The 12,555-nt window shown below is 36.2% G+C and overlaps 1 protein-coding gene across 1 annotated transcript in view; it reads left to right on the top strand.

The window, feature by feature from the left end:
• CLMP (CXADR like membrane protein) overlaps nucleotides 1-12,555 on the top strand; it is an 86,559-nt gene that overhangs the window by 62,148 nt on the left and 11,856 nt on the right. Inside the window, 2 exon segments of the mRNA XM_064732112.1 lie at nucleotides 9,036-9,193; nucleotides 10,809-11,010. Coding sequence (XP_064588182.1) covers nucleotides 9,036-9,193; nucleotides 10,809-11,010 — 360 coding nt within the window.

The raw sequence follows: 12,555 nt of genomic DNA, 5'->3' as shown, positions 1-12,555 counted from the left end.
AGGGCACCCCAGAGCAGACACAGAAATATTCCCTGTGTGCTCTGGCTTTCTGAGCGAAGCCAAAGGCAGCAATTCCCGAATTCCTGCGAGCACCAAGGGCTGCCCACAGGATGTGGAAGGGGAGCAGAGGCTTTGTTGGGCAAGAACTGCGGAGCCTGCAGAAATGTGGCATCGCTCTTGGACGTGATTTTTCTGGGAAAATCAGCCCTTTTTCCATCCCTTGTGTGCAGCATCCAGCCCTTGAGGCCACCCAGGGCTGGGGAGCTTTGGGAGGGGAGGTTTGGAACAGCTCAGGGAGAAATAAATCCATTTGCAGCCCTGCTCTGTGTCCTGGGCAGTGCTGCTGGAAGGGGCAGACACTCCTCTGGTAGCCTTTTAAATTAAACCTCAATTTTTAATCATGAAAATGGTCAAAACCTTATTTATCTATTAAATATCTCATTTGCTTCAACTTTTAACCATGAAAGTTGTTGAAATCTCATTTATTTATTTAGTAAAAATCTCATTTGCTTCAACTTTTAACCATGAAAATGGTTACATCTCATTTACTTCAACTTTCAACCATGAAAATGGTTAAAACCTTATTTATTAAACATCTTGTTTACTTCAACTTTTAACCATGAAAATGGTTAAAACATTATTTATTTATTAAACATCTCGTTTACTTCAACTTTTAACCATGAAAATGGTTAAAACCTTATTTATCTATTAAATATCTCATTTACTTCAACTTTTAACCATGAAAGTTGTTGAAATCTCATTTATTTATTTAGTAAAAATCTCATTTGCTTCAACTTTTAACCATGAAAATGGTTAAAACATTATTTATTTATTAAACATCTCGTTTACTTCAACTTTCAACCATGAAAATGGTTAAAATCTTATTTATCTATTAAAAATCTCATTTACTCCAAGTTTTAATCGTGAAAATGGTTAAAACCTTATTTATCTATTGAATATCTCATTTCCTTCAACTTTTAACCATGAAAATGGTTAAAATCTTATTTATTTATTAAACATCTCGTTTACTTCAACTTTCAACCATGAAAATGGTTAAAATCTTATTTATCTATTAAAAATCTCATTTACTCCAAGTTTTAATCGTGAAAATGGTTAAAACCTTATTTATCTATTAAATATCTCATTTGCTCCAACTTCTAACCATGAAAATGGTTAAAACATTATTTATTTATTAAACATCTCGTTTACTTCAACTTTCAACATAAACAGGTTACAAACTTTATTTTTATTCAAACACTACTATCATTTACTCAATTTTAACCATGAAAATTGTTGAAATCTTTTCACTTTTATCTTATCTTGAATTAAAATTCGATTACTTCAACTTTTAACCATGAAAAGGGTTAAAATCCTTTTTGCTTCTAGAAAAATCTCATTTACTCCAAGTTTAATGTGAAATGGTTTAAAACTTATTTATCTATTGAATTTCTCATTTGCCTTCAACTTTTAACCATGAAAGTTGTTGAAATCTCATTTATGTTTAGTAAGAAATTCCATTTGCTCCAACTTTAACCATGGAAGTTGTGAAGCAACATTTATTATTTATTAAAAATCTCATTTTCAACTTTTAACCATGAAAATGGTTAAAACTTATTATCTATTAAAATCTATTTACTTCAACTTTTAACCATGAAAATGGTTAAATCTTATTTATTTATTAAAAATCTCGTTTCTTCAACTTTAACCATGAAATGTTAAATCTTATTTATTATTAAAAATCTATTCTCAATTTAACATAAAATGGTTAAAACATTATTTATTTATTAAACATCTCGTTTACTTCAACTTCTAACCATGAAAATGGTTAAAACATTATTTATTTATTAAACATCTCGTTTACTTCAACTTTCAACCATGAAAATGGTTAAAATCTTATTTATCTATTAAAAATCTCATTTACTCCAAGTTTTAATAGTGAAAATGGTTAAAACCTTATTTATCTATTGAATATCTCATTTACTTCAACTTTTAACCATGGAAGTGGTTGGAACCTTATATATCTATTACAAATCTCATTTGCTTCAACTTTTAACCATGCAAGTGGTTACAACCTTATTTATTTATTAAAAATCTCATTTATTTGGACTTTTAACCATGCAAATGGTTAAAGCCTTACTTATTAATTAAAAAATCCCATTTATTTCAACTTTTAACTACGAAAATGGTTAAAAACTTATTTATTTATTTATTAAAAATCTCATTTACTTCAACTTTTACCCATAAAATGGTTAAAACCTTATTTATCTATTAAAAATCTGATTTATTTGGGCTTTCCTTGCAAGGTCTCACCTACACAAATTTCAGGGAGTGTTTGTTCTTCTTTGGATAATTAAACCTAGAAGGGTCCTGCATCTGTTTCTGGCTCCTTTATCTCTCCTGTGCCATAAATTCCTGCACATTTCTACACCTAAATCACCATTTCATCCCTGTTTGATGCAGTAAAACCTCACCCAAACTGTGGAAAATATGAAATTTTTTCATGTTGAGGTCTTTTGGGATTTTTTGTGGGTAATTTCTCTACCTGGCTCTTATAAGAGTTTGTTTTATTTTCCTTTCAGCATATGGAACTGGAGGGAAATAAGTGAATAGTCGCTCCTGTCTAGAAACCTGAAAAATTTAAATCCTGTGGGAGTTTAAAGCATTAATAAGGATTAAAGAGACAAATCAGGGGAGTTAAAATAAGATTTTTTTTTTCCTTAATAATGTTATGGAAAAGTTTGCACAATGTGTGAGTTTGATTATTGGGTCAGTGATGAATCAGCTCCACATAATTTCTGATTTCTTTGAAAAAATAAAGGGGTGAGGAATTTGTCACTATTCCACTGATGTTTCATGGTTTCTCCTTGTTTAGATAATGATTTATAGATTCAACATAAACTTCCTCAAAGCCACATTTCTACACCTAAATCACCATTTCATCCTGTTTGATGCAGTAAACCTCACCCAAATTGTGGAAAATATGAAATTTTTTCATCTTGAGGTCTTTTGGGATTTTTTGTGGGTAATTTCTCTACCTGGCTCTTATAAGAGTTTGTTTTATTTTCCTTTCAGCATATGGAACTGGAGGGAAATAAAGTGAGTTCTCCTGTCTAGAGAATCTGCAAAATTTAAATTCCTGTGGGAGTTTAAAGCATTAATATGGATTAAAGAGACAAATCAGGGGAGTTAAAATAAAAATTTTTTTTCCTTAATAATGTTATGGAAAAGTTTGCACAATGTGTGAGTTTGGTTATTGGGTCAGTGATGAATCAGCTCCAAATAATTTCTGATTTCTTTGAAAAAATAAAGGGTGATGTAGGAATTTGTCACTATTCCACTGGATGTTTCCTTGGGTTTTCTCCTTGTTTAGATAATAAGTTTATAGATTCAACATAAACTTCCTCAAAGCCACATTTCTACACCTAAATCACCATTTCATCCCTGTTTGATGCAGTAAAACCTCACCCAAACTGTGGAAAATATGAAATTTTTTCATGTTGAGGTCTTTTGGGATTTTTTGTGGGTAATTTCTCTACCTGGCTCTTATAAGAGTTTGTTTTATTTTCCTTTCAGCATATGGAACTGGAGGGAAATAAAGTGAAATAAAGTCTCTCTCCTGTCTAGAGAATCTGCAAAATTTAAACTCCTGTGGGAGTTTAAAGCATTAATAAGGATTAAAGAGACAAATCAGGGGAGTTAAAATAAGATTTTTTTTTTCCTTAATAATGTTATGGAAAAGTTTGCACAATGTGTGAGTTTGGTTATTGGGTCAGTGATGAATCAGCTCCACATAATTTCTGATTTCTTTGAAAAAATAAAGGGTGATGTAGGAATTTGTCACTATTCCACTGGATGTTCCCATGGGTTTTCTCCTTGTTTAGATAATAAGTTTATAGATTCAACATAAACTTCCTCAAACCCACAGATATTTCCTGGGAGCAGCAAAAATCCCTCCAAGGTGTGAGCTCTGCTAAACCCAGCAGGTTTAAACCAGAAAAGAATGAAAATAAATGAAAATTTCTGCCATCATCTCGCAGAAAATGATAATTTTTTACGGAAAACGTTGAGCAGGACTAAGTTTAAAAACACAAAACACCTGCGAGGTTGTGCAGGAACCCTCAGAGCTCCACAGGGCTCGGGAAAAGTTGCGAATGTCGCGGTTGTGGCGCCGAAATTCAGATTATTGATCAGCGATGTGGCAGCGGGGCGCTAATGAGGGCAGCAAGGGGAGCTCCAGGGAAAAGCTGGATCCATCCTGGGCAGGAATTCTAATTGTGTTTGGCAGATGCAGCTCGGAGAGCAGCGAATCCAGCCATAAACCGGATTAATTTTCCCTTTAAAGCAAGGAGATAATGCGGCTGGGCAGGAGCTTTCACTGAGGGAGAGCTGAACTGGCCTAAAATTCTGGATATTTAATGTAGGGGGTGATAATTCTTGATAAAGGGGTTGGGAAGGAGAAATTAAATCTCCAAATCTCTGAGGGATGGTTGTGGTAACTCAAGGCAGAGCTGAGAATGGGAGCAGAAAGGAATTTTCTAAAAGTTGGTCCTGAAGAAATGGGAAAAATGAGGGAGAGTCGTGTTGGGCGTCAATTTTCTGTCTGGTTTTCATTTGAAGGTTCGCTCTTTAAATACCATAAAAGTATATAAATAGTATAAAATAATGTTAAAATTAGCAATAAATCCAGCCTGAGTAATTGGAACCTCTCATGCTGTTGCTCTGTCCTCTCAAGTATATCAAAAGTATATCATAAGTATAATATGAAAAATATAGGAATAAATAATATGAAAAAATATAGGGAAAATATTAATAATATAATAATAGTAAAATAATAATATTAAAAATATAGGAGTAAATCCAGCCTGAGAAATTGGAACCTCTTGTGCTGCTGCTCTGTCCTCCCAAGTATATCAAAAGTTATTAAAAATATTAATATATTTTTAATTAAAATATAGGAAGAAATCCATTATTATATTAATAATATTAAAATATTGGAATATTAAAACAATAGGAATAAATACTAATAATATAATATTATTAAAATAATAATATGAAAAATATAGGAATAAATCCAGCCTGAGCAATTGGAACCTCTTGTGCTGCTGCTCTGTCCTCCCAAGTATATCAAAAGTATATCATAAGTATAATATTAAAAATATAGGAATAAATAATATGAAAAATATAGGAATAAATATTAATAATATAATATTATTAAAATAATAATATTAAAAATATAGGAATAAATCCAGCCTGAGTAATTGGAACCTCTCGTGCTGTTGCTCTGTCCTCTCAAGTATATCAAAAGTATATCATAAGTATAATATGAAAAAGCATATCAAAAGTATATCAATAGTATATAATAATATTAAAAATATAGGAGTAAATCCAGCCTGAGCAATTGGAACCTCTTGTGCTGCTGCTCTGTCCTCCCAAGTATATAAAAGTATATCAAAAGTATAATATTAAAAATATAGGAATAAATAATATGAGAAATATAGGAATATTAAAAATATAATATTATTGCAATAATAATACTAAAAATATAGGAATAAATCCAGCCTGAGTAACTGGAACCTCTTGTGCTGCTGCTCTGTCCTCCCAAGTATATCAAAAGTATAATATTAAAAATATAGGAATAAATAATATGAAAAAATATAGGGAAAATATTAATAATATAATAATAGTAAAATAATAATATGAAAAATATAGGAATAAATCCAGCCTGAGTAACTGGACCCTCCTGTGCCCTGCTCTGTCCTCCAGGATTGTGTGGGACTTCCCAGCGCTCTGAACTTCCCCAATTTTCAGCACTTTCGCAATATTTGGCCCAGGAAGCAAAATATTTCCTCCCACTTCATTTCACAGGGGGAAAAAAAGCTGGTTTAGGGTTTTGTTTTGAACAGCAAAACTGCAGAACAACTCAAGATTCAAACCCCAAGAATCTCCTGAAGATTTGCACCCCACAAACAGCAGTGGGGAAATTTGGGTGGGGAATTTTGGATTTTGACCCCAATGCCTGGAACCTTCCCTCCCTCTGATATTTTGGGTCACTTTTAACAGAAAATTTAAACAATTTAAACCCCAAGAATCTCCCACAGATTTGCACCCCACAAACGGCAGTGGGGAAATTTGGGTGGGGAATTTTGGATTTTGACCCCAATGCCTTTACCCTTCCCTCCTTCTGATATTTTGGGTCACTTTTAACAGAAAATTTAAACCCCAAGAATCTCCCACAGATTTGCACCCCACAAACGGCAGTGGGGAATTTTTGATTTTGACCCCAATGCCTTTAACCTTCCCTCCCTCTGATATTTTGGGTCACTTTTAACAGAAAATTTAAACCCCAAGAATCTCCTGAAGATTTGTACCCTACAAAGAGCAGTGGGGAAATTTGGGTGGGGAATTTTGGATTCTGACCCCAAGGTCTGGAACCTTCCCTCCCTCTGATATTTTGGGTCACTTTTAACAGAAAATTTAAACAATTTAAACCTCAAGAATCTCCCACAGATTTGCACCCCACAAATGGCAGTGGGGAATTTTTGATTTTGACCCCAATGCCTTAAACCTTCCCTCCCTGTGATCTTTTGGGTCACTTTTAACAGAAAATTTAAAAAATTTAAACCCCAAGAATCTCCCACAGATTTGCACCCCACAAACAGCAGTGGGGAAATTTGGGTGGGGAATTTTGGATTTTGACCCCAAGGTCTGGAACCTTCCCTCCCTCTGATATTTTGGGTCACTTTTAACAGAAAATTTAAACAATTTAAACCCCAAGAATCTCCCACAGATTTGCACCCCACAAACGGCAGTGGGGAAATTTGGGTGGGGAATTTTTGATTCTGACCCCAAGGTCTGGAACCTTCCCTCCCTCTGATATTTTGGGTCACTTTTAACAGAAAATTTAAACCCCAAGAATCTCCTGAAGATTTGCACCCCACAAACGGCAGTGGGGAAATTTGGGTGGGGAATTTTGGATTTTGACCCCAAGGTCTGGAACCTTCCCTCCTTCTGATATTTTGGGTCACTTTTAACAGAAAATTTAAACCCCAAGAATCTCCTGAAGATTTGTACCCTACAAAGAGCAGTGGGGAAATTTGGGTGGGGAATTTTGGATTTTGACCCCAATGCCTTTACCCTTCCCTCCCTCTGATCTTTTGGGTCACTTTTAACCGAGTTTGAACTCCCCCTGCTGAGTCCACGTTTACAAGTCGGAGATGGGCAAAGCCAGGAATTTCTGTTGGATTTTTGCGCAGATTTCAGTGGATGCAGGACAAAATCTCCATCAGGCAGTGCCCGAGGCAGGGCTGGCTGAAAATCCCATTTCCCAGCAGCTTTTAGGGCCTCCAGGGCCCTTTTGGGGGATTTATCTCACATTCCACGGGCTCTGCTTCCCTCTAGCGGGCTCGCCCGGAGCTTCCCTTTTTATTTCTTTTTTACATCCTGACAGACCAAAAAACTCACTGAGTTTGGTTTTGGCGCTGCTATTCAAAGTTACTTCCCAATCCTATTTATTCCACATTTTTCTTAAGTTTATCCCTCTTCTTGCCAGGCTGGTTTCTTATTTCTGATATATATCTATTTCTGATATAAATAATATTTCTGATGCAGACATCTTTCTGAATACATAATATTTCTGATATAGATATCTTTCTGATATACATAATATTTCTGATATACATAATATCTCTTATATATATTTCTGACATATATGTCTTTCTGATATATGTATTTCTGATATACATAATATTTCTGATATATATATTTCTGACATATATCTTTCTGATAAATATATTTCTGATATGCATAATATTTCTGATATAGATACCTTTCTGATATACAAAATATTTCTAATAAATATATTTCTGATATGCATATTTCCGATATACATAATATTTCTTATCTATATTTCTGACTTATATATTTTTCTGATACATGTATTTCTGATATAGATACTATTTCTGATATATATATTTCTGATATACACAATATTTCTGATAAACATAATATTTCTGACATATATATCTTTCTGATATGTACAATATTTCTGATATATATATTTCTGATATAAATAATATTTCTGATATAGATATCTCTCTGAAGACATAATATTTCTAATGAATATCTTTCTGATATACATAATACTTCTGGTATATATATTTCTGATATGAATAATATTTCTGACATATATATATTTCTGACAGACATAATATTTCTAATAAATAATTTTCTTATATACATAATATTTCTGATATACATAAGATTTCTGATATATATTCCTGACAAACTTAATATTTCTGACAAATACGGTATTTCTGACATCTTGATATTTCTAATATGCATAATAATTCTGATAAATTTATTTCTGATATATATATTTCTGATATACATAATGTTTCTGACATATATATGTTTCTGATGTACATAACATTTCTGATAAACATAATATTTCTGACATATATATCTTTCTGATATATATATTTCTGATATACACAATATTTCTGATAAACATAATATTTCTGACATATATATCTTTCTGATATGTATAAAATTTCTGATATATATATTTCTGATATACATAACATTTCTGATAAACATAATATTTCTGACATATATATTTCTGATATGTACAATATTTCTGATATATATATATATATATATATGATATACATAATATTTCTGATATATATATGGTATTTTGATGCATTTCCATATTCTTTTATGGTGTTAAATTGAGGCTGCTTGTCCCAAGCCCCCATTCTAAAAACGCCAAAAAATCTATTTATCACCCCGTGACAAACTAATTATTATTCTACTTAAATTTCTTGACTTGTAATTCTCCATATAAAGGTTGATAATTGTTTTTTTCCAAGGGCTGAATCAAAGGGGGCTTGGGTTTCATGCCAAGGTCTTGGAGCCCCTTGGCTGGTCTTGAGTCCTCTGGGGCAGCCAGAGGAATTCCCTGGGTTCCACCATCTGACCATTGAAATTTGAGATAATTTGAAATGATTTGAAATTTGAAATAATTTCTCTTCCAGCTTCCTGCTCCGTTTGGCTCGGCGAGGCTCAGACCGAGTTCAAGAGGGTGGCGGAGGAGAACGTGACCCTGCCGTGCCACCACCGCCTGGGGCTGCTGGAGCAGGGCGGCCTGGACATCGAGTGGCTGCTGCACATCTCCGAGACCGTGCAGAAAGCAGTGAGTCTGCTCAGAAAATCACTTTATTCCTGCCCAATGTAAACCTTCAGCAGAAATAAATGCACTTTTTGCACCTTTCTCAGGGTAGAAAGCGGTGGGTTTGCTGGGAAAATCACTTTATTTCTGCCCTCACGCCACCAGGCCTCCATTTCCCAGCATGGCTGTGGTGATCTCTGCAGCTTGTTCTGAGGATGTTTGGAACATGGATCAGGCTGGGTTACAATGGATTTTTTTTTTAAATATAGTCAGTCTACTTTAGATCAGCCCTTCAGGCTTTCAAAATAACCTTGGCTTTTGCAGGCCCAGTTTTTGAATCCTTGGTTTAGTACAACACACAGGAGTTTAGTCCCTATAAAAATGAGATCTGCAGGGACTTCAATCAGCACAGCCAAACCTCCAGACTGCTTTGATGCACTGTGGCACAAACTGAAGCCTGTTTCCACACTTGTACAGTGCCCAATATAAAACTTCAGCAGAAATAAATGCACTTTTTGCACCTTTCTCAGGGTAGAAAGCGGTGGGTTTGCTGGGAAAATCACTTTATTTGTGCCCTCACGCCACCAGGCCTCCATTTCCCAGCATGGCTGTGGTGATCTCTGCAGCTTGTTCTGATGATATTTGGAACATGGTCAGGTGGTTACAATGGTTTTTTTTTTAATATAGTCAGTCTCATTTAGATCAGCCCTTCAGGCTTTCAAAATAACCTTGGCTTTTGCAGGCCCAGTTTTTGAATCCTTGGTTCAGTACAACACACAAGGAGTTTAGTCCTATAAAAATGAGATCTGCAGGGACTTCAATCAGCCAGCCAAACCTTCAGATCTGCTTTGATGCATTGTGCACAAACTGAAGCCTGTTTCCACTTTGTAAAGTGCCCAATAGAAACTCCAGCAGAAATAAACACTTTTTGCACCTTCTCAGGGTAGAAAGCCCATGTAACTCAGCAGAAATAAACGCACTTTTTGCACCATTCTCAGGGTAGAAAGCGGTGGGTTTGCTGGGAAAATCACTTTATTTGTGCCCTCACGCCACCAGGCCTCCATTTCCCAGCATGGCTGTGGTGATCTCTGCAGCTTGTTCTGAGGATGTTTGGAAAACAGAGCTGATTTAGAATGTGGAAAAGTTATTTGATCTCTAACATGGTTCAGGTTGGGTTACAATGGATTTTTTTTTGTTGTTTAAATGTAGTCAGTCCTCATTAAATCAGGTTCAGAAGTGCCCTTCAGGCTTTTCAAATAACCTTGGCTTTTGCAGGCCCAGCTTTTGAATCCTTGGTTTAGTACAACACACAGGAGTTTAGTCCCTATAAAAATGAGAAAAATGAGGTTGTGCAGGGACTTCAATCAGCGCAGCCAAACCTCCAGACTGCTTTGATGCATTGTGGCACAAACTGAAGCCTGTTTCCACACTTGTACAGTGCCCAGTATAAACCTTCAGCAGAAATAAATGCACTTTTTGCACCATTCTCAAGGTGGAAACCCAGGTTTGCTTCCCCACGCTGCCTCATGCCTCCTGTGTGATTCCTGACAAGCCATGGGATGCGCAGCTCCTGGAAATGCTCAGATTTGTTATTCCACGTGAAAATAAACCAACAACTCGGTGTCTGCTCTGCTCCCAGGTGATCACCTACTCCGGGGGCCGGGTTTACGATGACCTGAACGAGGAGCAGAAGGGCCGTGTGTCCTTCACCTCCAACTTCCTTGCTGGAGATGCATCCCTGCAAATCATCTCCCTGCAGTCCAGTGATGCGGGGAAATACATCTGCAAGGTCAAGAACGCCGGCCAGTACGAGTGGGCTCGCATCACCCTCAAGGTCGTGGGTAAGGACAGCTCCTTGTGCTCCCAAAGGGAAAAAAAAAGAAATCCAGACTCAATTCCTGGGGAGAGATTGGTTTCAGCAGGGTAGAAATACACAGAGACACCTCAAGGTTGGGTTTCAGTGCCCAACTTTAAATCTGCCTTTTCGTTTTTTGGCTACAGGAAGAGCCTAAGGAATTTGAGGTTGGTGTGATGGTACTGAAGTGTGATATCTCAAAAAATTCCTAAGATCATCTCATGCACAATGGCTCCACCATGAAAATATCAAGGTTCCCATCTGATTATCTAGTAGGTTTCCGCCTAGCACAGATGCCTCAAGATCAGGTTTTAGTGCCCAACTTTAAATCTGCATTTGTGGTTCTGGTCACAGGAAGAGCCTAAAGGACTGGTCTGAGGCTGGTGTGATAGTACTGAACCCTAAAACAAATTCATAAGGATCAGCTCATGCACAATGGTTCCATCATGAAATTATCAAGGTTCCCATCTGATTACATCTCTAGTAGGTTTCTCCCTAGCATTTGCTGGCTCTCATCACCCTCAAGGTCGTGGGTAAGGACAGCTCCTTGTGCTCCCAAAGGGAAAAAAAAAGAAATCCAGACTCGGTTCCTGGGGAGAGATTGGTTTCAGCAGGGTAGAAATACACAGAGACACCTCAAGGTTGGGTTTCAGTGCCCAACTTTAAATCTTCCTTCGCATTTTTTGGTCACAGGAAGAGCCTAAGGAATTTGAGGTTGGTGTGATGGTACTGAAGTGTGATACCTCAAAAAATTCCTAAGATCATCTCATGCACAATGGCTCCATCATGAAAATATCAAGATTACCATCTGATTACCTCTCTAGTAGGTTTTTGCCTAGCATAGACAACTCAAGACTGGGTTTTAGTGCTCAATTTTAAATCTTCCTTTGCATTTTTTGGCCACAGGAAGAGCCTAAAGAACTGGTCTAAGGCTGGTGTGATAGTACTGAACTCTAAAACAAATTCATAAGGATCAGCTCATGCACAATGGTTCCATCATGAAATTATCAAGGTTCCCATCTGATTACATCTCTAGTAGGTTTCTCCCTAGCATTTGCTGGCTCTCATCACCCTCAAGGTCGTGGGTAAGGACAGCTCCTTGTGCTCCCAAAGGGAAAAAAAAAAGAAATCCAGACTCAATTCCTGGGGAGAGATTGGTTTCAGCAAGGTAGAAATACACAAAGATATCTCAAGATTTAGTGCCCAGCTTTAAATCTTCCTTCGCATTTTTTGGTCACAGGAAGAGCCTAAGGAATTTGAGGTTGGTGTGATGGTACTGAAGTGTGATACCTCAAAAAATTCCTAAGATCATCTCATGCACAATGGCTCCATCATGAAAATATCAAGATTACCATCTGATTACCTCTCTAGTAGGTTTCTGCCTAGCACAGACGCCTCAAGATCAGGTTTTAGTGCCCAACTTTAAATCTGCATTTGTGGTTCTGGTCACAGGAAGAGCCTAAAGGACTGGTCTGAGGCTGGTGTGATAGCACTGAACCCTAAAACAAATTCATAAGGATCAGCTCATGCA

This window comes from Zonotrichia leucophrys, chromosome 24 (assembly GCF_028769735.1).
Source record: "Zonotrichia leucophrys gambelii isolate GWCS_2022_RI chromosome 24, RI_Zleu_2.0, whole genome shotgun sequence".
In the NCBI taxonomy this organism is placed as follows: domain Eukaryota; kingdom Metazoa; phylum Chordata; class Aves; order Passeriformes; family Passerellidae; genus Zonotrichia; species Zonotrichia leucophrys.
Note: the sequence above shows the minus strand (reverse complement) of the source record. Positions and strands in the feature narration are given on the sequence as shown.